This window comes from Camelus ferus, chromosome 25, assembly GCF_009834535.1.
Source record: "Camelus ferus isolate YT-003-E chromosome 25, BCGSAC_Cfer_1.0, whole genome shotgun sequence".
NCBI classification, from domain to species: Eukaryota; Metazoa; Chordata; class Mammalia; order Artiodactyla; family Camelidae; genus Camelus; species Camelus ferus.
Genome location: NC_045720.1, coordinates 36,631,021 through 36,654,457, shown reverse-complemented (window position 1 = coordinate 36,654,457; position 23,437 = coordinate 36,631,021). Strand labels below are relative to the sequence as shown.

Here is a 23,437-nt window from a genome sequence, read left to right as displayed (position 1 = left end):
TTTATGTGTGTGTGTGAGTGTGTGTGTGAATGTATGTGTGTGTGAGTGTGTGCGTGTGAGTGTGAATGTATGTGTATGTGTGTTTAAGAGTGTGTGTGTGTATGTGGTGCAGTGGTAAAGGCACCAGCAGTTACATTTCCAGAACAATGGCTACAGAAGGTAAATATTTTGCTATCCATCTTTCCATGCAGCCAGGCAGGCAGTCACAAAATTTCAGAAACCCCTTCCCAGTCCCTAGAGTGCCAACCAGTATCACACAACATTTGTGTTAACTCTCAATTCTCTTAGCACAGTTTATCTTTAATCATCTGTGCTTCTGCACAAGTCCAGTAAAACCCAAAACAGAGCTGGCTACAGAAGGCATCAACTCTCTGGAATCCATTAAGTCAGGGCTCTCCTTAATTTTCAACTGTTGCAGACTTCAAGAAAGTTACTTGCCAAATGGCAAACAGTTTACATTTACTGTCTCCTAAAGTTAGATATCACATTTTTTTAATTGAAGTACAGTTAGTTACAATGCATCAATTTCTGGTAGAAATCACACAGTAGATATCACATTTTTCTAAAATGTGCCTATGAACATGAACTCTGCTTAGGAAATGACATTCACCTAAAAGTTAAAAAAAAAAATCCTAATTCAACAGAAGAAAGAATAAATTGAAAAGCACTTTTTTTCCCTCTTTAGTCAACAAACTGTTTCAGAAAATACCATCTCTAGTTACAATAAACACAGAAATCATGGCATAGCTTTTACTCTTTAACTCCAAGTACTGCTCAGCTTATAACAGATGTATTATGAAACATGGCAAGAAGCAAAGCAACAAGAAGAGGGTGAAAAAAAATGTGGTACTTGATCATTTGATATCTTCAGACCCAAAGCTATCAAACAAGGGTTCCCACAGCCAGGCCGACTGAGCCCCACCCAGTCCCACATCCAAAGATTTCAAAGACAAATTTTTAAAACACAGAATACAATTCTTCATCAACAGGCACTAGAAGAGATAAGAACAAGAAGAGAAAAATCTTCACAAGTATAACTTTTTGGGGAAAAAAAAATCATCGATTGATTTTTGGCATTTAAATAAATTGCAAAGTCAAAATATTTGTCTGTTCCTTACCTTGACAATATTCAAAGTTCCCTTTTTTCCGGCAGTCACCTATTACTAAACTCAGTGCTCTCCAAGTGTTTCTTTTGACAGATATCATTCTCCACCAATCGCTCTGCTAACTTCCTCTCTCCTTTTCTGCCTGGGACGGATAGAATGCTCACCAGCCCAGAGATCAATCTTCTCTATTGACAACAACAAAGGGGAAAGAAAACGCACAGATCACAACCAGTCTGGAGCGCCACACCCACCTACTTGCACGGCAACCCCGAGCCAGCTTGGTTTTGTTTGTTTTTAAGAGATAGTCACAAGCACTTCTAAATTTTAGAAAAATCTGAAACAATCCCCATTTTCTCAGTTCCTGTAATGATCTGCTCTACAGGGCTCTTAATTCTCCAATCAAGTGACTCAGAGCTGGCTACAACTCCTCTTTCCTCAAATTGGGTTTAAAACATATCTAACATCAATACCTTAAAAGGATGTGTTAGGTTTTACCTGGTTTGATTTTTTAAAAATTAAATAATCTCTCAGATATGGTTTCTTTAGAAAATGCTTGGAGACATCACGTGCTTTGATTACATTTTGGGGAGTTTTACATGCAAGTTAAATCCTGTTTCAAAACAGAGTGGTGTCCACACTGTTTCACTGTTTTGAAATTCATCCTATGCCATCGTTAGCTAAAATAGTCTGAAACAACTGGTAACAGTAATTAATCATCTTTATGTAACCAACCAGTTTGAAAATATTAGTAACAACAATTGATAAATCATTTTACCAAGTAAATAAACTTCTATCATTTTTTTTATTTTAAAGCAAACCAAATATTCTCATTTTTCCTGCTAGATTTGGCAGGTTTAGAATGCATTCATTCTCAGACATTTACTGCCTACTACTCACCTACTATTACTACTACTACCATTACTATGAATAGAGCAGGTATCACTAATGAGTTCCCGTAATCTATGAAATGTATATCACATGTACATTAAGTTGTAACTCTATAAATGCAAAGGAATAAAGGTTATAAAAGCAATCTCAAAAGTTATTACTAAGGCTGCTGCTATTATTATTTTAAGAGACCAAACTATCCTCTAGAAATTGTAATTGGAAAATATATATACTCCAATGTATACAAACAAGCACAGTCTGTTACAAGAAGAAAGCAATGCCCGTTATATGCCATAGTATGAGTCTGCTACCATGCAATCACATGTTTCTCGCTCTTTATGGCAAACATTAAATCAGCAATGTTCAGGAAAAACACAGGACTAGGCATTTCTCAGTTGCAAACTGTCTTGAAGCACAGCAAAGATCATGAAACCCAATCGGTCAGAACTTCGAAACGTTTAGTTTATTACGAAATCTAAAAATTTTATGAACATATGATGAAGCAAAAATTTCAATCCAAAAATGCCCAGGATACACAGATATACATACACATACATAAACTCACAAATAGGGCAGGGGGGTGGGGTGGGGGTGGGGCACCCAAGGAGGGAGGCTTGGCAGTAAATACGTTTAGATGTTAAATAGTATTATTTCCAGAACATGGAAATATGGGTAATTCTCTAAACAATTCTGTATTTTCAATGTTTCCATACTGAGGTTAAAAAAAAATACATTGGGAACAGAGGATAAGCAAATTTTGGGGGAAAGAAGAAAATGGATTCTTTTCTTAGACTCAATCATGATGTCTGATAATATTTGGTGCCTCAACACTAAACCATTAACAAAAGGCACAGAGAGTCTGACACAGTAGACGCTGCCCGTGTGGGCCACGTGTAACCATCTCCATTAAACAGATGAAGGCGGCCAAGCACAAACAAATCCTCTGGAATCTATTTCTTCCTTCTCATGACTGCTGAATACCAGACTAACATCTGGGTTTAAGAACAAAAATGGTACAGTGGGTCTCAGTTTTGAGGCCCATAAAATTACCACGTGGGTAAAACTCCTCTAAAAGATACATTTTTCGATTATACATGATCCCTCAATATAGAATATATTGTTCCACTTTTTAACTTCACTTGTGCCTCTGTCAGAGTATTCTGAAGTGAATGGGAAAAGCTGACAGGAAGAGTGCGATACAAAATATTTTATATGTACATGTTTATAAACGCTTAAATGCGAACATCGCATACAGACATTCAAGTAATACACAGTGTCAACCTAAAGTTACCCGTGAGAATTTTCCTCATGCAACTGTTTTTATAAATGTAACATTATTATCAACGATCAACAGGAGAACTCAAAAAAAAAAAAAAAAAAAAAAAACAGGAGCTAATGTTGGGATTTTTCAAAATAATGACTTTGGAAAATTATGTTTGGGTTTCATACCTCCAGGGCAATAAATGGTCTTCTGATGTGAAATAATAGTAAAATGAGTCATGGTAACACACACTAGGAAATGCACCCCCAGGTATCTGTGATACTTCACACTGAAGTGTACCACGCACAACTAGCTGAAAGTAAAATTTCTCTTTTCTTTAATCACCGCTTTGTTCTAATTCTCAGCCCTCAAATTTGTAAAACCTCCTTATGAGGGAAACATTATACCGAGACAAGTTTAAAAAGCTAGACTTGACCAAGAGTAGATCGCCTCGAATAATTTGTAGTTCGACAAGAGTGTTATTAAAAAGGCTCACCATGTTGTATTACCATGGAAATTGTGGAAAACATACATTCCCAAACAAATATTACTTTTTCTCAATGGTATGAAGTAATGAAAACCACATGTGTCAATCTGTGATCCGTGCAGCGGTTCAAGCTGCAGCTAATAGAAAATACAGAAAAGTGAACTCTGCTGTATAAAGGATTCTTGTTACAGAAATATAATGAGAAAACCAGATGCAGACAGAAAACCTTAATCACAGATGGGAACGTAATCACTGGCACACAGAATACGTTTTTGATCAATCTTAACCATATGCGCAATGTATTTATTTTCGAAAGAATGCAATAACTTGAGAGAACCTTCTATTTGAATTCAGTTAACCTCATATTTATAATGCTTTTATCTTACTCTCCACCCCCGTCCCCCACCATCCCTTCAATGTGTACACCGAGCCAGTTTTAAAAGGAAGAGTGGCTGGCTTTGGCAAGTCATTCTTGTATCAGTTTATCTTTCAAAGTTTTAATAGGATGTAAAGACTACACACAGCGGAATGAACCTCAAAAAGCGACCAAGTGCAGTTCCCCATTACTGTGTTTCTCCCTCACTGCCAGGAATTCCTTCGCTGCCTAAACACATTTCTCGAGAGAATTGTATCAACATTTGGGGTAATTTTTCCTTCAGTAAATAATACCTTGTTATTCCAAACATGAGGCTTTAACACCTCTCTTTTTAATATATCAACCTGGACTGAATCAAACCTTAAGTTCTAACTTTCCTCTTTCCTTTCAAGAAAACATTTTATAGCAGAAATACTGTTCCTTTGCATTACAAAAATACAATTAGCTTTTGGTTCCAAGGGGAATTACCACCAAAGGAATCTGGTCTATCATACCTGACTTAGAAAATATCACCTTAAGTACAGTCCATAACGCTAGGCTATAGCTGACCTCGGTCAAGGCCTCCATGATCTTATCCGTAGGACAACTCTGGGTCCTCCTTATTTGAAATAGTCAACAGAGCACAGAGCACCAGGTATGTCTCCCTCTAGGGCTACAGTCAACTTCCAACAGGAACTGACTGGGGCAGTATGGCATTCAGGTGTCCCTCGGCATGGGTCACAGGAACTAAACTTCAAGGCGCCAGTTACACAACCTTCCTCAAACTTCCATGACATTTATTCACCCAGATTCTCCTCTCTCCTAATTACACACCCTTGATCTATGCCTAGAAACACACAGCCCTCACCCCTGCCTTAGTCTGACACTCAATCCTCCCTGATTTGGCACGAACCTGCACCTTTCAGCCTTCGCTCCGTCCCTGCCCTCAGCGGGTGCCGCTCTTCCATGGATAGACTCCCACAGACGCATCATCCCACCATTGAGGCTTTGTCCATGAACTCTTCCCAGACTGCTGGATGGCCAGCTCCTTCTCAACACTCAGGTTTCATTCAACGTCACCTCCTCGGAGATGGTTCTCCCTTCTGTCCAAGACAGTCTTACCACCACCAGCAGCAACCCCTCCCAACACTCTGACATTATTTTTTAATTTTCTCCTTTGCATCTAACACTATGGGGAACAATGTTACGAGCATCTCCACTGTCTGCTCTCCACCCCTAAACTGTAAGCTCTCCGTGAGCAGGGGTCTGGTCTGCTTTGCAAACTACCCTATCCTCCAAACTTAGAACTATACTTGGTACCTAAAAGTTTCCACCTAACAAAATGCTACAAAGTCTCGCTTCAATCCCCCTGGCCTTCACAAACCTTTTGCTTTCCACTCCTGGGGCCCATTATTCTCTCTTCTTTAAATTGTAATTGCATTTGTGGTTTACGTCAGGCTGGGCAAGCTTTACCTTCCCGATCTTGCTCACAGGAGCCCCATTCCCACCAGTACTGTACACATACAGTACGGGGACCACCTCGGGGCATCCAGGGCTGTGAAGCCAGCCAGCCCTTCCTCCCAAAATAAGCAGGAGGGTACCACAGTTATGAACTGCAGCATAAGTCCACACAGTCCGTAAGGTGCAAATGCACTGCACTGGCTTTTATGCATAGAATTATCTCCCAATTGAGTTCACCAGTTGCATTTTCTGTTCTAGAAAGAGACCCCATCTTATTATTCTCTTTTTGTCTTCAGACTTTATCTCGATACAATATATGCATTTTTGTTGCAAGGGCCACAGGGAAAGGGCCGTGTTTATTCAACAGTCTTCATATCCAGGGCCTGGCTCACAGAAGGTGCTCACTCAATCCTGGCTAAGCAAAAAAAGGAATAAATGATCATCGAATACTATCTAGTCCTTCTTCAAGCCTCTTTCTTTTATTGTGATAAAGCATTATTTTAAAATCCTTCAAATATCATTTTAAAAGAATCCATTAAACAGAAGGCAGGTAACCAATCTGTAATTCACTTTTACTCAAAGTAAATATGCCTAGATGTTAAATAGTATTCCCAGAAAATGGAAATATGGGTCATTTTCAATGCAGTAATGGGGAGGGGTGTGGGTATGCAGTATGGGGAACTGACAATGCAGGATGATCAATAAGTTAACAAACCAGGCTATTTAAGATAGTAGGCAGCCCTAAAATAGCTCCTCTGTTACAGATGCAATTTAATCTTCAATAAAATAAAATCTTCTAAAATGACTGTACGTTACCTACACTGACCCCCCCAGAAGCCTACTGCATGCATGCTCGGGCTGGACTGGAATCTCAGGTCTCACACTTATCAGGTGTCTGACCCTGAACAAGTCACTTAACCTCCAAGTTTCAGATGTAAATCTTTACAGTAGGATAACACCACCCAGCTCACCAGGATGATATGGAGAGAGAACACTTATAAAGCGCCTGTCTTAGTGGCCCCAGTGTAAGTGTTGCTTTATTCAATGTGCTTCAGTTCCTATCAGTCGAGAGTAGAAAGGCAGTATAAAACCTATTTTAACATCATGATTTAAAGCGTTAGGTCACTTTCTCAAAAATGACCTCGTGCAATCCAAATATTTCCTTTCCTGAAAGTCACCGCTGGACTATTAGTGATAAAAATGAAGTATGATCAGTCAGCAATCCCAAAGTACGTGGAAGGAAGCTGCAGGTCCTAGAACATTTTAGTAGAAAAAAAAATATATATATACCACAAGCTAATGTTTTGTGATTAATTTTTTCCCCCTCATCTAATTTCATCTGTGCAAGATCATCTCTAGGGGATAAGAAAAGAGAGAACCAATTATTTCCAAAGACTGGTTTCTCCAAATAAAGGCATCTGTTCCATGCCGGCAACTTTCACATGAAAGAAAAATGGGACTTTGAAAGTATCTGCATTCATGGTTGATGGTCGCCCGTCTCAGAAAAGAAAAAAAAAAAAAAAAAAAGAGAGAGAGAGAGAGAGATCTACAACTGTCCAGCTGCAAATCTGGTCTTCTCTTTTCTCCTGCCTCAGAAACTGGTAAAGCTGTGAGGTTTTCTTTTTTTTTCTTTCTTTCTTTTTTTTTTTTTTTTTTTGACTCTAAACAGCAACTTTTCTAAGTGCAGTGAGAAGTCTTGATGAATTTCCATTTTAACTTTAATATAATTCCCACTTCCCATCTGTGTGGCTGGCCCTGCTCATGGGGAAAGTTCCTAGACGGTGGCGTTTGAGGACTTGCAGGAGAGCAGCAGTGAGCCTTGGAACAGACAAGCCTGGGGATGAGAAAAACGGTTCAGACCTTGCCCAGCACTCGTGCAGGATGACCTCGGGTGCGAGGAAGCCTCCAGGAGGGATTTAGAAATAATCTCACTCCCAGGTGAGTATTAAATATGTGAACTTCACTCCACGAAGCCACCCAGTGTGCCTCCTCCCCACGTCTATGTGTCTGGAATCATTCAGTCACTTGCCTTAAGGGACTAAGGGCTGTCCTGAAACCATCTCTTGGGAAATGTTACCTGGAAGCAAAGACAGTGAGATTTTCTTCACCCATTTGGGCATTCTAGGTCCCAGAATCTTGAGGTGAGATGGACCTGTCATAGTATGCAGCGCCATTCCTACCATTAAGGCTGATTCATCAAGCAGCAGAGAAGTTGGAATCCCATACAACGTCAGAGAAAAGACAAGACTCATTGAGGGGGAGGGAGTGGGAGGGGGTCTGGGGAAGAGGACTAGAGAGAAGTACTCAGCCTCGGGGTCTACCCAGAACACAGACCTGGAAGCAAAGGAGGGACAAGAGCCCCTGGTACCTAATGGATCACCTGGGGGCAGGAGAGAGGGAAAGCTGGGAGCCATGAAGAACGTTTTTAGCCTTGTTGGGCGGTCCTTGATGAAAGGGACATTTCAGCTCATAAATATGTCCATAGACACAATATTTTGCTTACAGTTTCAAGGAGCCAAGGAGCTCATCCTTTACCAAAAGCACACTTGTGAGCTTCAGAGTTAAAGAAAAAAAAAAAAAAAAACCAAACAGGGTAAGATGTACATCGATGAATACGCAAGTGACTTAACCACTTCAGTTTGCCCAGGGCTGATCCTGCACGGAGGGGTTTTTGTTTGTCCTTTTTTTTCGGTTGCTGAAACTTAAAGCTAAAATATAGAGGCAATAAATTGTACATTCTAGCTTGGGAGAACACAATAAAAAAGGATCAAGGTGGAAAGGGACTGGGAAAGAAACAACATGCTCTTGCATCCAAAAATTTCGTTTTGGTCTTAGCAATGAGATATTTCAGGACAGTATTAAGTAAGTAACTTGAGTTCAAGGCATGAGCTTTCAAAAAATAGTTAATACAGCATCAAAAAGTACCCCAACTGTTCCAGGCTCCTACCTTCAAGAACCTTACAAACTAGCAGAGAAGTCTGAATCACATGGGTAGTAGCAAAAGGTTAGATGTGATAAATTCTATCTTTGAGGAGGAGAGGTCATGAAAACTTCAGAGGACAAAGTTTCACAAGAGACTCAGAAGAGGACAAAGCGGGGTCCCAGGAAAAAGAGGTCTTAATTAAGGCTGAGGTGAGAAAGGTCTAGCTTTCTGACTTACACATCTCTGTGTTCCCAGGCATTCAGTAGGACCAGACTCTACGTCAAGTATTTGCTGAATGAATGTGACTGAGAAGGAACCTTCCAGGAGAGAGCGATGGACAGGTCAAGAGTGGTCAAGTCAGATGCTAAGAATCAGCGAGACTCCACGAAACGATACTGTGCTTCACAGCAGTCTCATGAAATTCGCATGGCAGCCTCATGAGGTCATGCCATTATCATCCCAATGAGAATTATTCCCAGATGAACAGGAGGAGGAGAAGCAGATTCAGCAGGTGGGAAAGCACTTGGGAGCTGAGTCTCTGCACCTTCTGGCAGAGAAGAGAACAGCGCTACCTTCCCCCAGAGGGGCCGAATCCCAGAACCAGTCCATCCCAGGCTGATGCTACAGTCCCCCTCACTCTGCAGGTCAGTGAAACAGGTTTGCAAAAAGACTCAGAGGACATGCCACCAAAATTCTTCCAACCACCACTGCCTGCTCCCCACATTCCTCCCACAAAGCAACTAGGACTATCAGATTCTCAGACACACCTCTTCCACACGCAGAAGTCTATGCATTTCTGCACAAATGTGGCACACTATATGCGTTGCTCTGTTCCCACTTTTTTTTTTTTTCTCACAATCTATCTCAGGAATGATTCTGCATCAACACATATAAGTTGAGCTCATTCTTTTTAAAACTATAGACTGGCTTTTCTGCTAAGGGTCCTTTTTCTGCCTACGGTTCATTTTTATCAAGTACAATTGACAACAGAAGAATAAAGTCTGAAAAAACTTCAGTTCTGACAGATTTTACCCACAAACTCCAAATCTGGTTAAAATTTAAAGAGTGAAAAAGGATTGCCAGTGTGTTTTCAAATTAAACAATGCTAAACAAAACAAGATGAAAGCCTCTGAAATAATGCTATCCTGATGCCCCACACCCTGAGGTCCTCGTACCCGTAGATTGTGCTGTTTCTTCCAAGAACTAAAATCCCTTAAATAGGGGAGATAATTAACGGTGAACAATTTAATCAGAAGAACTGAATACTGCCCCTTACCATATAAAAGGGGTACCTATGTGTTCTAACATGAGGCCTGTATTTTAAAACAAAAAATTGTGATTCCACACACGACAGTATTCTGTTTACAGTCTGCTGGTTGTAAAGTACATGGAGACAAGTTTCTATTAATTTCAGTGTTACTTTAATGCATTTTTTTTTCTTTTTGGTTTTGTTTTTTTATTTTAATGCATTTTTTGTTCATTTAGTTTAAAGGATATATGAAAAAATGTCACTGTGTGAAAAAGTATTTGGTCTGCAGACCACGCCTGGGGGACAGAATGAGTGAACGTGGGTTCAGAGGCCCTCTGAAAGCTCTCTGCTCCCCACCCAGGAAGAGCAGTGAGCCGAGCATCTGGGCCACACTGGTGTATGCGCCCTGCCCCTGCCGCCCATCAGCTCCTCCGGACCCCTTACCCCCAGGTCCCCGTCTTCTCTTCTCTACATAATATTTTAATTGAATTGAAAGAAGTTTTATAAATCATCTTCCAAACAAAAGTCCAATGTTCAAAACACGTGTAAAACAGTTAGGCTGCTCTGGTAGAAAGTTAAGGGTCCAGACTCAGCCCACCTGACCACTTTTTATTCTCTCATGTGGCCCAAAGCTACCTGCGAGATGAGAGAAAACTCAAAACAGTTTGAAATTCATGCAAGGAGCCAAAGCACAGGAGGGCACCAGGCCCCAGAGAGATCAGCAATCAGTCCTCCATGCAACCATTCACTCTGGAGGGAAACTCACCAGGAGACAGCCCCACTGACATGTCCCAGAAGTAGCTGGACCCCGAGAGTCCCTGGAGCGCGGATACACAATTGGGTTCTGAGGCGCCTTTCTGGAGCCCATGACTCTCTGAGTCTACAAGGGGTAGGTAAGCTGCCCCTTAAACATGGAAGCAGCGCTCAAATTCTGGTGAGTGATTCAATGGACGCCTCATCTGAGCTGTCAACTCTGCACTCTCTTTGAACCCTGCCATATCCAAGTTCTAAGTATTTTCCCTCTGCGGTATCTCTGGCACCTGCCTCTTCCTTCTTGTCCCAAAAAATCAATTCTGGCTTTCCTTCTTACAATATTTAACATCGAAGCTGCTGCAAAACAAGTTCCCTTCCTGGCCTCAGTCTTCCCCCACCCCAATCTATCCAGCCCACCACGATCAGACCAACTCTTCTAAAAACACCACTTCAATGGGGTCCCTGGTTTCCTGCTGCCTGGCACAATTTTTTTTTTTTTTTTACTTTGGTTTATTAAGATTTATTTCACCATGGCATCCTTTGTTCACAAGAAGTCCAAGTAGAAAATCTAATATATAAAGCAATTTGTTGTAAAAAGCAAAACTATTCTGGTTTCACAGTGCTGAGAGCATGAATGAAAGGGCCTGGACCCAATCTGGGCACTCTCCATGCCACCTCTCAGCCCTGAGGGCTCCCACAGGACACAGCTGTTAAAACTTCTGGCTTCTCAGAAGATAAAGCTGAAGTTACAATTCCTGACAGTTCAGGCAATTATGATCTTTCTGCTTATTTCTCAATAATCACCCAAAGGTCCTTCTGCTCTATCCACATTTGTGGATTCTCTCTCTACCTCTACCCTCCCATCTTAACACTTTTCCAAAGGTCTTTCCACCTCTGGGCTTCTGCGTTCCCCCAGTCCTACTTTATAACTGCTCACAACCTCATTACAATAGTGTTGCCTTGAGATATCCTACCTGTCTTAAGGCAAGCTGAAATTCCCACTCGCTCTGCCTCTAAAACCACAGTTACTGTACCAGTTTAACTGGTAAGCAATCAGGCGTCTTCATCTTTTGTAGCTATATCATTTGTCCTGAGTAGGCTTGGCCTCCTGAGCCTACTCACTGTTCTATGTCTCCATCTAACACACTGCTTTTACACAGAGGAGGCACTCATCACATACTTATTAACTTACTACAGATTTACAGTCAAGAGCAAAAATCTTTCCTTCAGATACTCTAAAAGGTCTCATTACCAGAGCTAGCCAAAGAACATATGCCTGTCTTTTAAAATAGTCAAATTAGGTTTAATGGGTGCTCATTTTATTACTCTCCATTTATATTTTCCTCTGATGTTTCATACCCACCTTCTCCAGCTGACTCCAAGCTTGACTTGGACAAGTCAATGAAGACTGATCTCATTTACTTTCCATTTAGACGCACCTACCTAACTTTACTTTAAACAAAAGGCTTCAAATTCATTGTCCACATTTGTTTCCCATCAGAGGTCAAACGTGGATCTCATTTCCAAATAAATCTAGCTAGAGATGAGAATGAAAACGTGTGACAGGTAGGCAAAGGGGTTAGGCAATAAAGAATACTTGCATGACACGTGATAGAAGTTTCAGAATCCTAACATCACTTAAAAAGAACACTTTCATGGGGAAGAAGGACTACTATGTCAGCCTGACAAACACCACGGTTCCAGTCCCCAGATCATCTGCTCTTCTCCCCAGCTGTGTTTGCTCATCACTGTGTACATAACATATGCATAGACTCAGAAATAAACCAGCCGTCTTTCACGACCTGTCCTACTGCTCACAGCTTCCTGTATCTTGAGGTAAGGGGCAGGAGTACACTACTTCCAGTTTGAACAAAACAGATCAATTGACCTCCTAAGACTTGGTATTTAAAGCACAACTTGCACCATGCTTACCATGTTCTCTGGGAGATGACTTCCCAATTTCTGACGTTCTGTTTGCCAAACTGGATGTGCATTTGAAATACTCTCTGCCACACTATGGTGCTAGCTCCCCGGCACAACTCTCTGCCAAGCCTTGCAGGTACCATAATATATCTACTCTCCTAATCTCTCTCTGATCTCCCACCTGAGTGTCACCAGGTGCCCTCCCCAAAAGGTCTAGAGGAAGGGACAGTCCCCAACACTCTAACTTCTCTCAGCCACTTTTCTCTTCTGGTGCCCCACAAGATCTGGCCACAGCTAGCTCATCACCGCTCTGGCAGTGTTTCCTCTCAAATTATCAGTGCCCCCCACCCCCAGCTCCTGAGTTTCTTGAGGCAAACTGCCATTACACTCATGGTCATAATTTCTCTACTCTTTCTCTGATGTAATATTCAATTCACCCAAGTCAGGTACCAGCTAAGAGTTCACTGCATGTATCCTTTTAAGACAATCATCTCCATGGCAAAGAACTTGAATTTGGCCTCCCACTGAATGCCAATGCAAAAACTTTCTTCAACCTGGGAAGCAACAGTGATTCCTGTGGTTTCCATTTCTAATGACAGAAGAAAATCATGTAAATTCCGTGCCTTGCCAATTGCAGATATTCCTAGTCAATGGTAGAAGTTCCTGCTGCCACCTTGGATGATCACAAAACGCTTACCTTGATCACATCAGAAGTACAAACAAAAGTACAGTAGCTCCTAAGTTCCAAAGAAATCCAGCTCGAGTTCATTATCAATAATTTCACAAATCAGGACTAAACTCTTAATAATGGCTATATATTTAAAAACTAAGGAAGAGTACCCATATCTAAGTGTTATTAGTAATAACTGTGCTTTTAACTGTTTTTAGAAGCAGCAGCAAACTGCCCCTTCAGCCAACCGATAGTTTTTTTTTTTTACTTAATATCTGATTCCTAGCCAAATGATAACATGCCCCTGTTGATTTAAATAAATTATTACTAACCAGGTTCTCTTCAAAAATGGTTTAAAGAGGTTATTTCCTACTTTTCCAAGTGACTCAGGTCCAAACCTGAAGGCTGTGGGGCACAGCCCAAGCCTGGTAGGCACCACTGGCCACCACGCTGCGGCCTCTAGCCCGTCACTCCTGCCCCCAGGCACCAAGTTCACCTCGCCCAGCAACTCTGAGGGGCAAGCATAAAGCCTATTTTCATGAGCAAAACCTAAACTCTTTAGTTCCTTCTCACTGCATAAACGGATTCTTTCCTCCATCATTTCCTCCTCTGAAAAAGGCACAGGAACAAAAATTTCAGACAATCATCTAAGGTCCAGGACAGCTATGGACAAAATGACTCCCTACAACACTTCTTCACAATGAAGAACAGAGGGAAGATAATAATATTCTGCACTAATTCCATTTCCCAATTACATGGAGGTTAGTAGTGCTCCCAGCTCGGAATTCAAAATATCAATAATCTTTCTTCATTCTCCTAACCACGGGAAATTCTTGAAAACCTACTCCTAATATCATATATAGACTCATACATATAAGAGATGCAAAGCCAGATGACTGATGCGTCTACCCATCATTTCACTCCTGAAGAATCACCCGAGGGCTGGGGCGCACCCCACGCCACCCAGCAAGTCAGCGGCTGAACTGGAGAGGGGACCTCAGTTTGTCTGTTAGCCACGGGAGCGCACACACACCAGAGCCTTTTGCTTATAATATGGACTACTTTTACACCACATGACCAGCTACAGACTCAAGATGGTGCAGAATCCCTCTCCTCTTAGAAGTGACCAGGAACTTGGACCTAGCCAACTGGGCAGACACTGAGGTCAAGGTATAGAATGATCAAATAGACTAAGGTGGGACATGCCTCGGGGACTAAGGACAATGGGCAGGAGACGGCTCTCGAGTAGTGGATGAGACCAATCAGAGGGAACAGACTGATGGGTCAAGGACTCCGTGTACTGTAAGAAGGTGGGACCCTGACGAGGGAACAGCATTTAGAAATGGAGCTGCCTGGCTTAGGAGGTACTGAGGGATACAGACTGGCACACATTTGGGCACATCCAAGGGTATCTGCTGGCTAGTAGCCAACTCTGATGCCTAGGCCGGGGGCAAAGGCACATGTAAGGAAAATGGTGGGCATGCAGCTCCTGACTGCTGAGGAGCACGTGAAGCCAGGTCCTCGGAGGCTAAGGCTCTAATTTTAGAACTTGGGAATGGAGTAGGTAGTGAATTTAGGGGACACAAGGAAACCTCAGTTTTCTAAATCAAAAAAGGTCAAGCCAGAAGAAGAGCTATGGCCAGAGTCTTAGAGTGATGGGGTAGAACTCTGAAATGAAGAAAGCAAAATGCTGGTCAATCATTTACTTAAAATCAGTGATGACAATGTACAGGAAGGTTATCTATCAATTCCTCTGCTCTCTCCCAAGACCAGCAACGAGGTGGCAGCCCCTGAATGCCCAGAGCACACTCAGAAGCTGTGTCACAGTACCTCTCTTCCCTTTTATCCATCCTGGACAAGTACTCTAGGTTTATCCGTGAAGAGTGTGCCTGGCAATTCAAGTGTGAAGCTACAAGCTACAAGCTACATAGCCCATAACTGACCCTCAGCCGTGAGCACGTCTCACCCTGGACAAACTACTACATTCACAAGTCCACCCAGCCGCGACTGGGGATGGAGCCCACACTGGACCAGATCCACACTTCACCAGTCTTTCTTCTACCGTTATTCTCTATGTCCAGCTTTACATGGATAGCATAGCCATTGATTTTATTTTTGCAGGAATGAAGTATTATTTTTATTATGATTATTTAAGACATGTTAGAATTTTTAGTTAATACTGGATGATTTTTTTTTAAAAAAGCATGTCTTTCCTAGAAATGTCACTAGCAAAATGCATCCAATTTTTCTCTAACGTGGTGCTTTCCTTGGCCATAAAACTTACTTGATTAGCAGTACTATAGAAGCTAAAGCTTTTGTATGGAGGCACTCAAGCATAATTTAATCATTTTATTTAAGCATGAAAAAAATTATTCTGAAAGCCCTGTTAGGTAAAATATCCCCGATTAGTTTAAACTTACATTTGCAGGTATATTAAAGGTGAAATAAATCACAGAATGCCCCGTATGCAATGGAATAGTGTTAACTTTGTTATAACAGTCAGCACTATGTTAAAAATTGTAGTATTAGAGAATAAGGAGTAACTATCTCATTTTTAATAACTGCATTTAAATAGGTTATTTTACAATAAATTTTGTTTTACGCAAACCCATTTTTTATTACCAGGATTTTCACCTATGGAAACCTCTTTTTATAGTGAAACAAGATGAGTTCCTAATTGCATAATACCATTTATCTGCTGAGGATAAAAGTGCCAACAAATGAAAATGCACATTAGGCAAGAGATTGTCAGAATAGAAAATTGTCTTTTTTATTTTTTTTTTTTTGTTTTTAAATAACCCACTCACATTAACAAAAGACTGCAGTCGCTTCCAAATTATAGGTTGTTATTTTTAGTGAAAGTAGTTCAATATTCATATTGGAGCAGATGTAGCAGTTTAACAAAACAGCTCTTCAAATCCTGCACAAATTGAAAATAGGAAAACTGATTGCATTTTCTCTTATCACTTTCCTTTTCTGAACTGACACTTTTGGCCTCCTGAAAATTTACACATGGCTTTCATCTCAACAGCACCTGCTGATCACACAGAAACCTAACATTTTCATGAAAATGGTATAAAGGACTAGTTTTGTTCTAAACGTGGCAAAGAACATCAGTTGCCTACTTGATGGCATCACCTGCTGGGTACGAGGCATATTCATATTTTTATATTTTCATTAAACTTCTTAAAAATATGCTAAGTCCCTTCTGGGTTTTTCCATCTTCACTTTTTATATGATTCCAATTTCTCTGACTCAATGTCTGCCTAATACCTAGTTCTACTATGCAAAGACTACGCAAAATGTATAAAAAGGTAGGTTACACTAAGAAGATAAGGAATACTTAGCATTTCCTCTGCCACTGCTTGGAATATACATATTTACCTTTACATATTCCTGTCCATCCATGCGTGGGGGTGTAAAATACACACATTCCATTTTCATATTCCACCCAACAACAACAACAAAAGCAAACAAAGTCAGGCTCCATTTTTAGGTTTTTGGTTTTTTGTTTTGGGGGGGATTCGTGTTTGTTTGTTTATTTAACGGAGGTCCTGGGGATTGAATACAGGACCTCGTGCGTGGTAAGCATGAGCTCTACCACTGAGCTATATCCTCCCCCAACAGTCAGGCTCTATTTTTGAAGATGCCTTACAGATTTTCTTATCAGATACAGATTTAGCAGGTGCTTGAATGTCTGAGTATCCCAGGCTGGGGAAACAAGAGATGTCACCTGAGCACAAGCCAGTGAACACCTAAACGATGTGACCCACCATTCACTGTAAATATCTCCATGAAGGTACATGTCAATCTTGAAAATGGGTATTTTTATATGCAAAATAGGCAGGATTGATAGCTAAGTGGCTTCCCAGATTTTTAAATAAAAGTGTATCACATTCTTCCCTGTCACACCTGATTCCAAGTAAAATTAAAGATGCTCCTACAACATGCTCTCTGTCAGTCTCTCAGCAAAAGGGCTCTGCCCCTCTGAAGCATCCCAGGCTGTCCATCCCCATTCTGCCTGGCTGACAAGGTAAGCTCTGGCAGAAATGACATCCAGTAATATATGTGCCACTCTGGCCAGTTGGTCTGTGAATTTCAGTGTTTCATCATGCTCACTGAGGCAACAGCAAACCTGAAATGTCAATATGTTCAGTCAATGGAAGTGAAATAATGGGACTCTATTGTCTTACCCAATCGATCTGCTGCTGTCAACAAGGAAACAAGCCCCCCTGGCTTTAAACAAATTTTAATTAGGCTTTTAGTTACTGGATCCCATTTGCCTATGAAAACACGTATCTTGACTATGTGTAGGAAGCAAAATAATCATTTTTCCCACTTTTACCCATTTTAAGAACCTTCAAGAGTTGACACTATAATTTTTGAAATACACTTGTGAGTGTATTAAACTGTTTAAATTAAACAACTTAATTAAACATTTTTAATTATTTTTTAACCAACTCTAAAGAACAAAATCCCGTGATTCAAATCCAAAATACAAATCTACCTAGCAGACTTGACTTTTTTTTTCCCCTCTAGACCAAGTTGAAACCATATTATAAAATCAACAAATTCCATATTGAAAGTAGGTCTCATTTGCCTCTCTCATTCAAGCACCACTGTTAGCATCCATTCATCGCCCGTTCAGAGCAAGTCACACAAAACCCAATACGAATGATCAGTTCCAAAAGCCTCTACCGTTTTTGCTCGGCTTATCAACCCTGCAAATAAGGGGAAAATGAAATTCCTGTTAAAACAAGCGAGATGATGCTGAGAAGGGCAGGAGGTGAGGGTGAAAGGGAAACCGTATTTCAGTCATTCAGATTCTGCCTAAGTTCTACAGCCCTTCCTTGCTCCAGAAGGGAGACAGTCTCACCTTAAAATAAAAATAAAATAAACTAATCAAGTTGTTAGGCAGCTTTTTTTCTCTCCCCTCTTCATCTAAAATCTCCGGCGTCCCGTCAATAAATAATCTATTGTTCCCTCCCTTTATCCAGTCTTTTTAAAGCTATTCAGAATGGCAAACTCAACCCAATTAAACGTAAGGCCCTCCGGTAATCTCACCTCCGCGGGTCCTGTCTGGATAGCAGAGGTGATGGGAGATAGCGGCCAGGCCGGCTGATGCCGCCTCCTCACCCCGCACAACAAAAGGCAGACTTCTCTTCCTCCCTCCGCTAATCTTTAAATGTAAATTCTCTCCGCCAGCTAAGAGGAGCGACAGATAACACGTTACATCTTCACTTCTCCTGGTATTATCGACTTCTGAATCATTTGGAAAGGGAGAGAGGGAAGGAGAAAGGCCGCCTCCCCGCGCCCCCCCACCCCCTCCCCCTCCCCGCCCCGCCCCCTCCCCGTTCACGGAGATTACCTTCTGGCAAAGGAGCGCAGGAGAGGCGGCCGCAGCCGAGGCGGCACCCAGACCGCGGCTTTGTATTCATTAAACACACATCGGAGCTTATCAGAAGTAAAAGGCTTGTCAGGATGGCACATTGTGTGTGAGTGAGTGTGTGAGCGCAGGAGGGAGAGGAGAGAAGCCGGCGTGCATCAGGGTGATTACAGTATCAGCAGGGCCCAGATGGAGGCAGGAAAATAAACAGAGGGTGCGTGTGAGACGGAGCGGGAGGAAAAGTGGGAGAGAGGGGGAGAGAGAGAGAGAGAGAGACAGGCTGGAGGGGAGAATCTGAAAGGCGGGGAGCGGTGGGGGCTCGGGCTCCAGAACCGGGGTGGCCAGGGGGCGAGCTACCCCAAGGCTGGCTGAAGGTGAGAGTCAGAGCTGGGGCGGGGGTGGGGGCTGGCATCCCCCAGTCTGCAGAGAGCAGGGGAGGAAGCCAGACCAGCAAACTGCATTTTCCCAGCTCCAGGGCTAGACTGCAAACATTTTGGAGGGTCTGTCAAGGTCAGGGAGGGATCGAGAGCTCTCTCTAGGCAGGGCATAACAATGAGCCATCCACCCTCTCACCTCCATCCAAATAGCCACCAATTTGCAAAACAAACCCAGCGGGTCCTCACAGCAGTTACACCTCCTCCTAGACCAACTTCAAGTGGGAGTTCTGGGCCCTTTCTTAGCTGACCAGAATCCTCCTGAATTCCAGCCCTCTGCCCACACCCCCACATGCACAGGCAGATACAACACAGCTGCTCTTCTCTGGGCTTCCACGTGTCCCAGTGGAAGACTTGTGCAGCGAGCATCACTGTGAGAAGAAGGAGCACTTGTGATTGGTAGCCACAGGTGACTCTCAGACACCTGCTCCACCTCCAGAAATTGTGGTGGGGTACAGGGCTCCTCACGTGCACATCGGAGAGTCTATCCTGGAGGTGGGAATTTGAAATTGAGGCGATCAATCTCGGCTTGAGCTGCCTCACAGCTCTTCACCCACCCAGAGTCCAAGGCTCAGTCAGAGAACAAGCAGGGAGCTACCGCTGTCTGTCAGCCCGGAGTTCACCCTCCACCCCATCAGGGTCTGGAGGGAGATACACCTGAGCAGTCTCGCGGGAGCCCCTTTCTGCTTTTAAATACCCCCATCAGACAACGTGAACATCTGATCAGATCCTTAATGGACTGCAGATAATGCAGCGAAGAAGGTTATTTTATTGGGGGGGAGGAGGAGTGTTTGGTTGGATTGTATCTCAAGGCACCGAAGCTTGGTTAAGAAGCTCTGACTGCAGTATGAGGAGTGAGTGCAGAAAGAAGTGGCCAAGAAACTACATAACTGGCCCTGACATACATTGTAGCCCCAGCTGCATGGAAACTTGAGGTTGTTAAGATAGTTTATGCACGGAGTCTCAACATAAAGAGACAAAATGGGAGGCAGGGGAAATAAGGCTGGAGTGTTGAGGAAAACATAGATGAACAAGAGAACTAGCAGCCAGCCATCTCTCTGAAGAGATAAATTTTAAGAAGCCCTTCAGAAAATGGGCAAGGCACTGTGTAATCAAGCACTCCCCCTCCAACTCACTTGGTCAAAAACGTTAAAAGGGCAGTGGGGCTTCCCGGCCCCCATGCTCCCACCCCAAGAAAAGAGTTAAGGGAAATGTGATGGCTGAGGCAAAGGGAAAGGAGCTGGGCAGGGGTGGGGGAAGGGCACGTGTGAAAAATCTTGTCACGCAATGAATGTCAGATAAAAAGGAGTCTGCCACAATCCTCCAGTAATCCGATAATGTGGAAAACCTCGTGGTATCACTGAGATGAGAACAAGGTAATATTTTCCCCATAAATCTTCAAAAAGTGACCCGGTTCCATAGTTAGAGAAGGGTGCAAGGAACAGGAAATAAACCATTTGCCAGGGTATGTTACAAAATCGAGCGAGCTCCAAATGGGTGAAAATGTGTCATTTTTACATGTTTCATATTTAATCACCGATTTCTGGAGTATCATTTTAGCTCTCATAAATGGTCACCTTTCACTCTTCCTCTAGCTGTTACAGAAAACTGCATTCAGAGAAACCAGATGCAACCACACATACTTCCCCCCTTGATTAGGTCTTAGTTCGATCAATTTGGACACAGACTACATGCAAACGCCTGTAAATCCAACGCAACCCTGGAAGTAAAAAATACAACTTACAAATGCCAACTGATTTTTCCATTACGTGCTCTTTGAAAAAATGCTATTAAAAAAAAAAAAAAGCCCTACTACTTTCAAACCCAGAAGAGGCTTACATTTCTCTTTAAGAAGCATCCAAACACTGAAGGCATGAAGAAAACTGGGCAAAAGCTAATCTACCAATGTTCTTATTTTGTAAAGGCACAGTATTTCTATTACTACCTTGTTTGTTCATTGACTTTTGGCTCACAGTTATAGAAAAGATCAACCAAGTCTCAAACGGGAAGAATCCATGACTCTCTTCCAAAGCAAACACTTTGCTGCAAAGCTTTCAATTAAAAAAAAAAAAAGCAATATAATAATCAAGAAATATAATCACAGAATAAGTGTGCAATGGAAAGTGGCTTCTATAGTCACAGCTGTCTTAAAGTCCAGGCTGGAGACTAGAAATCTTAATTTCGACTAGTTCTTTTCTTAATAATAGGTTACCTTCCTATAAAAGCGAGAAGTCCGTCTGCCTCAGGCAGATAAGTTTAGAAGCATTAATTCAGATAAAAATCTAGCATTTTCTTTCTTTCTTTGAGTCTGTGAATTCTAGTGTGCTATAATGTGAGAATTCCAACATATGACCATTATGGCACAATATCTCATTGCTCAGCCTGTCATTATTTCATTTGTAATTCTTATGTTAATTATGTTCATAATTACTATAAACAGATGTGGTAGACATTCATGTGACCTTTTATTGCAGAATGCATTCCTCAGTCATTTTGCTTTAATTCTGCATGTATGTGAAACCGAAATGCAAAAAAAACAAAGCTTTCTCATTTTCTAATGTTGTATATGCATAAGTTAAAACAAAACCTACCTTCGACTTCATCTGAATTTCAAAATATTAGAATATTCTTCACAGTGAAGCTGCTTTAAAAGCCCATTTTAAAATTGCACACTGAACCTCACTGCTGCTCACTAAATTGTAGCTATGGATGCCAAACAAAGGCCAGCATCCGTGTCTAAGTTGTTTGTCCTTTTTTTTTTTTTAATATCAAAGGTTAATGCAGCAGAATTGCACTTCAAAACCAAGTGCCTAGCAGCTACATGGCGATTTATTCACTCATAACTCAACCATCACCCTCTTTACATAAAACACATTTACAATAAAAATCAGTATGGATTTCATTAGCTGAAAACCTCCTCGAATTTCATTTCTTTGGCCCTAATCTATAATTAGTGTGGACAGACAGGTGCAAACCCTTCTCTTCTACAGATGGCTACTGGAAATGGTGCAAAGTAGCTCCTTCTGTTTAAACAACACAGAGATAACCTGCTCTGTCTTATCACTTACAATTACCTCCATTAAACTGAACTAATGTTTGCTTTAATAAAATGTTCACTGTTCTTTAAACATTATTTAGGAACTCTTATATTAATGGCTATAAAAAAGTGAAGTTGGAAGGTGTCTCTTTAGATAATAATAACTTATTCTGGATGAAATGTTCTCACTGATGGAAAAGACTCTGGGGTTCACAGAAGTGTTTTAGCTGACTTAACATCTGTTCATTATTTTGCATAAATAGGGTCAAATATGATATTTTTAAAACGCATTTCAGTGACAAACGATTTAACAAGCAAAGTAAGGGTAATCATTTTTCCTGAAATTTAGAGGTATGAAAGGTTTAATTTCTTTCTTATAGATAACTCAAAATCCTAGATTGTTTTCAAAGGATATTTATGTTCAACTAATTTTATGTTTAGCTTCTGATAGATTTTTAAAGTTGTAAGAGTTAATTTTTTAAATGTGCCTTAAAATAATGACCTATGAATCCAAGCGCACTCTGTAAGCATGTGGTTCAAAATAACTCCATTTCACAATAAATACCTTCTACAAAGCCAGAGATCAGTTGTGCCTGCTTCTGCTATCAACAAAGTCTGCGGATCACTATATGATAAATAAGGTATCCATGAAACAAAGAACTTTTAAGTGCCCAAACAGCAACAAATAAATAGCTTTTCTCACTGAACTTACATAACTTACAGTAATAGACTCCAGCAAAATGCAACTGACTCATTTTTTTTTCACATGCAAATCCTGCAGGTGCCAATTTTTCAGACTGCTCTGCTATGAAGGGCTACGTTGCCTGCATAAAACCTCAATGAAGAAGGGTTTGCATTCAGTGCCTGTCAGCTGACGTTCATATCAAAGAAGTGAGAAACAGGATTTGACAGTGAAGAATGTCCTAACCTGACAACCACTGACCAGCATTCCTATTGGAAGCATTTCTTTCTCGTGATCCCTTTTCAATGTTGGGGGGAAAAAAAGTGGGGTTTTTTTTTTTTTTTTGGCTAAGCTTCTATTTTACAATAAAATAAATGATAATGGCACCTTACATTCATGTACTTCTTTGCAATTTATGAAGTGCTCTTTTATCTGCAAGTGTTTATACTAACACCCTCAATGGGAGGGCTCATCATTAAATATTAGCACCCAAAGTAATATTTTCCTTTTCTTCAGAAAGGGAAAATTATAAAAATATTACAAAGCTGCAGTCCTATAGCTGTAAAACATACTGCCCTACTATTTCCAGCAACTTGCAGTTTAATTGTGCAGTTTGCAATGCATCTTACTAGGAAGGTCCTGTAGGGATCATTTTAAAATCAAATTATTAGCAAGTATTCGACAGTCTACAAAGGAAAATATCATTTCAAAGACATCTGGTCTGCTCTGAGTTGTCCAAACATTAAAGAAAAAATAGACTGTTTTCTTCACTTTATTAGGTACAAACTGGACACTGGGGAAACTACATACTCAAAATTCTCC

The 23,437-nt window shown here is 41.3% G+C and overlaps 1 protein-coding gene across 5 annotated transcripts in view; it reads right to left on the bottom strand.

Annotated features, from left to right (window-relative positions):
• The window catches only part of RUNX1T1 (RUNX1 partner transcriptional co-repressor 1), a 139,054-nt gene that overhangs the window by 112,455 nt on the left and 3,162 nt on the right, over nucleotides 1–23,437 (bottom strand). For 3 of the 5 annotated variants that reach the window (XM_032468057.1, XM_032468050.1, XM_032468052.1), the window contains exon 2: nucleotides 1,119–1,291. The exons of the other annotated variants lie outside the window; for them this stretch is intronic. In XM_032468057.1, the coding sequence (XP_032323948.1) occupies nucleotides 1,119–1,206 (88 nt within the window). In that variant the 5' untranslated portion in view covers nucleotides 1,207–1,291. The remainder of the gene's footprint in view (nucleotides 1–1,118; nucleotides 1,292–23,437) is intronic. 5 annotated transcript variants of the gene reach the window in all.